Source organism: Herpailurus yagouaroundi, unplaced genomic scaffold (genome assembly GCF_014898765.1).
Source record: "Herpailurus yagouaroundi ecotype Mexico unplaced genomic scaffold, PumYag 192, whole genome shotgun sequence".
In the NCBI taxonomy this organism is placed as follows: Eukaryota; Metazoa; Chordata; class Mammalia; order Carnivora; family Felidae; genus Herpailurus; species Herpailurus yagouaroundi.
In genome coordinates this window covers 14,542,825-14,547,150 of record NW_024412423.1, presented here as the reverse complement: position 1 = coordinate 14,547,150, position 4,326 = coordinate 14,542,825, and the positions used below count along the sequence as shown (strand labels likewise).

The following is a 4,326-nucleotide window of genomic DNA, read 5'->3' as shown; positions in this document are numbered from 1 at the left end:
GAGGAACACGGTGGGGATAGATGGTTGGATTGGATGCATCCTCGGGTTCTTCAGTATTTGGCGTGAAATTGATTTCAGGGAGAGTTTGCCTTGCCTCCCCACTTTATCTTAGATGTTCGCAGAGCCTATCTCCTTTCAAAAGCCTTTATAAAGTAGACAGGCTCTTGGGTGGGTCAGAAGGTCCGACTTCAGCTCAGGTCATGATCTCACGGTTCGTGAGTTCAAGCCCCACGTTGAGCTCTCTGCTCTCAGCACAGAGCCCGCTTGGGATCCTCTGTCTCCCTCTCTCTCTGCCCCTTCCTCGTTCGCATGCTTTCTTCCTCTCTCAAAAATAAATAAACATTAAAAAAAAAAGCTTTCGTAATGTATAAAATGTACAACTGACTTATAGCCTTTAAACAAATGGAACCTGTAGGTGAAATACAATTGTACGATGGCCTTCAACATTTATGGGGAAAGGAAGAGATTGAGATTGAAACACCTCGGCACTTTATTCTTTCATCAGACCAGACGCCTCCTGACGCCGTGGGAAATCACAGTGCTTTGGTATTTGGAGAGCGGTGAATGTAGAGGCATATCTGCAATTTTTATTTCTGGTGGGTCTTTCTTTAAGACAACTTTTCGATCTTCCCCATGACAAAGCCTTTCGCTGTGATTCAAAAACAGAGAGTCTTCGAAAGGGCCAGCGTGGATCCCACACACTTCTGCGTGCTAAGGGGGGAGAATCTGCTATAATTCACACCAAACAGCACTTTTTTAGATGAAGATGGAGATTCCCCAATAGTTTTTCTAACTAACCCCGCTAAGGAGGAAGGTCTGAGGGACAGAGCAACATAACATCCCCGCCTTTTTTTTTTTTTTTTTTTTTAAACGTTTATTTATTTTTGAGACAGAGAGAGACAGAGCATGAACGGGGGAGGGTCAGAGAGAGGGAGACACAGAATCCGAAACAGGCTCCAGGCTCTGAGCGGTCAGCACAGAGCCCGATGCGGGGCTTGAACTCACGGACCGCGAGATCATGACCTGAGCTGAAGTCGGACACTTAACCGACTGAGCCACCCAGGCGCCCCCATCCCCGCCTTTTTTTTAAAGCATGCTCTCTGGCTGGTGTCTGGACCATCCACAAGAGCAGGGTGGACTGTTGACTACTTATGTACTTACTTACTCACTGCTTATGACCGTGTACAAGTCATTTGCCCTGCTGTGAGACTCAATTTTCTCAAATATAAAATGGTCATTTTTAAAAATGCTTATTTATTTTTGAGAGAGAGTGCGAGTAGGGGAAAGACAGAGAGAGAGGGAGACACAGAATCTGAAGCAGGCCCCAGGCTCTGAGCCGTCCGTACAGAGTCCAACGTGGGGCTCGAACTCACAAACCGCGAGATCCCGACCTGAGCTGAAGTTGGACACCCAACTAACTGAGCCACCCAGGCGCCCCTAGGAATCCTAATTTGAAGTCTCCTATTATAGTCTGATTATTACAATAGATTCTATTCCCCTTCAAAGAAACAACTTATCTTTTCACAAGTGATCAGCTCATCTGAATTTGGAAAATGCGTTGAAAATACTGAATAGCAGCAGTGAATGGGCAATGAGTCTTATCTGTAAATCTAGCCAAACTGTTCCTGTAGCTCTCAACCCACATATGCAGTACAGCTTTAAAAATGCATGCTCTGTACCACAGCTTTAATATTAATGACATACTTCATTAATATTAATTAGGTCCATTTTTTTTTTTTTCTTTAACGTTTATTAGTTTTTGAGAGACAGAGACAGACAGCGCTTGAGTGGGGGAGGGACAAAGAGAGAGTGGGGGAGACACAGAATCGGAAGCAGGCTCCAGGCTCTGAGCCGTCTGCACAGTGAGATCAGGACCTGAGCTGAAGTCAGATGCTCAACCGACTGAGCCACCCAGGCGCCCCTAATTAAGTCCGTTCTTAACTGTGAGTTGGCATTATGTGGACAGAAAGGTAGACAGAGAGCTCTGAAACCTTTGGGAATATCTATTTTAAGTTCATCTTTGGGTTATTTGAATAGATAATGCTAGTTAACTCTTCCTTGCAAGTTCACATGAAAGTACATCAAATAGTTTTTGTCAGACAGGAGAATGGTGGTTGCCAGAAGGGAGGGGGAGTGGGGAGACACAAGTCAAAGGGCACAAACTTTCCCTTATAAGAATAAGAAGGTCTGAGGATCTCTTTTCAGCATGGTAACTGAATACTGTTAATAACACAGTATTGCATACTTGAAAGTTGCAGAGAGTGGGTCTTATGTTCACCAGGAGAAAAAAAGAGTTAACTATGTGAGGTGATGAATGTGTTAATTATCTTGAGCCTGGTAATGATTCCACAGTGTGTATGTTTATTAAGTCATCATGCTGTCCATTTAAAAAAATGTATATTTCTGTATTATTCCCTATAAAGCTGGAAAAAATAAATATGAATTTAAAAATAGCTTTTGTAGGGGTGCCTGGGTGGTTCCATTGGTTAAGTGTCTGACTCCTGATTTTGGCTCAGGTCATGATCTCAGGGTTTGTGAGTTCGAGTCCCTTGTGGGGCTCTGTGCAGACAGCGTGGAGCCTGCTTGGGATTCTCTCTTTCTCTCTCTCTCTCTCTCTCTCTCTCTCTCTCTCTCTCTCTCCATCTCTGCCCCTCTCCCACTCTCTCTCAAAATAAATAAATAAGCTTAAAAAAATAGCTTTTGTATAGTTATAGATACGTCTATTCATAGATATATTAAATTATACTATAACTACGAATTTTTTATTATGAACATTTAGAGGAAAATACCTTCAGATTCATGTTCCTGAATTTCATATTTTCTTTCCAAGGCATAACATAACGTCTTGGGATCATCCCGTGCTTTACTGAAAATTGTGGCAAATGAACCCCAGCATTTGGAGCACACCTGGAGATTGGGAAGGCAGGAAAGAAGGATATCTTGTGAGTTAAATATAATTGTTTTAGCATTATTGCTGCACCCATGATGTGTGGATCCCCATAGCTTCAGGACACAGAGCTATGGCACTGTTTGAGGCTCATCTAATAATGAACCCACTAAATCTCCAAATATCACCAAGAGCCAGAGTCCGGGCTGGATATCTGAGCCTCCAACTGCACGCTGTCCTTTACAATTTGCTCTCAGTTTTCATTTAACCTGATAGTAAGGGGAAAGGCAGCAGACTCCATGATTTTCCCCAGGCCTACAAGAAGTCTCTGACCGGCCACAAAAACCAGCTTCTGAATTTAGTATCTGCTTTACACTCAGGTCAGACTTGCTTTCTCCCTGCATATACATTGTTTCCCTCTGGGACGCAAAGTTTTCCATACAGATGCCAAAGGAAGCACAAAATGTTTGTCCTTATCTTTGTAGCTCCGGGATTGCAAACAAAACAAGAAATAAACCCCCTCAATCCAGAACGCCCAGGTCCTCACTCATTAGAAGGCTTATATAAACTCTCATCAGTGCAGCTGTTGGCAATCTTAGGTAAGATAGGACACGTGTCCTTGCCCAAAGCCATCACCTCCAGGAGGGACAGAATTCTCATCTAGAACTTCACTAACTCACTCATGTAATTATGATGACATTGCTGCCTCAGACATCACACTGTTTTGCTAACTTCATAGCAACCCACAGCAGTTACATCAGCAGTTGATTAAGAATGTGGAGTTTTCAGGGGCGCCTGGGTGGTTCAGTCGGTTGAGTGTCCGGACTTTGGCTCAGGTCGTGATCTCGCAGTCTGTGAGTTCGAGCCCCGCATCGGGCTCTGTGCTGACAGCTCAGAGCCTGGAGCCTGCTTTTGATTCTGTGTCTCCTCTCTCTCTACTCCTCCCCCGCCCATGCTCTTTCTCTCTCTTTCAAAAATAAATAAAAACATTAAAAAAAAGTTAAAGAATTGCATGTTTGACATTTCAAAAAAAAAAAAAGAATGTGGAGTTTTCAGCCATTTTTAGTGATGTTATAGCTGCATGACTAAAACGTTCCCATCATGAACAATTTTTCAAAAATGAGGATGCTTCCGGACATAGTACAAATTTGACACACGCATACTAGACGGCACTCTGGACTGTATCATTATTATTCACAAAGAAGCCCTCCATGTTCACATTCTTTATTTGCCCTTAGCTTATTTTCTTACTTATGCATAGTGGTTGTGTGTCATTTATGTTTGCTACCGACTGCTTACACACACACTTCATGAGTGGGAGTCAAATATGTTTCGATCCAAACCAATTCAAGCCATTTTACCCCTGAAGATCTGAGATAGATTGCAGAATATTGGAGATTATAAAAACTCATTTTATCACAGCAACTGTGTCTTACAGG

General features: G+C 42.9%; 1 protein-coding gene across 1 annotated transcript; it reads right to left on the bottom strand.

Moving 5' to 3' along the window:
- Positions 1–466: 466 nt before the first annotated feature.
- SPMIP10 (sperm microtubule inner protein 10) lies at positions 467–3,564 on the bottom strand. The gene is made up of 3 exons (XM_040444357.1): positions 3,435–3,564; positions 2,790–2,907; positions 467–711 (listed from the first exon to the last, which is right to left on the bottom strand). Exons 1-3 carry the CDS (start codon positions 3,545–3,547, stop codon positions 502–504), a joined length of 441 nt encoding a protein of 146 aa, XP_040300291.1. The 5' UTR covers positions 3,548–3,564; the 3' UTR covers positions 467–501.
- Between the last annotated feature and the right edge of the window lie 762 nt (positions 3,565–4,326).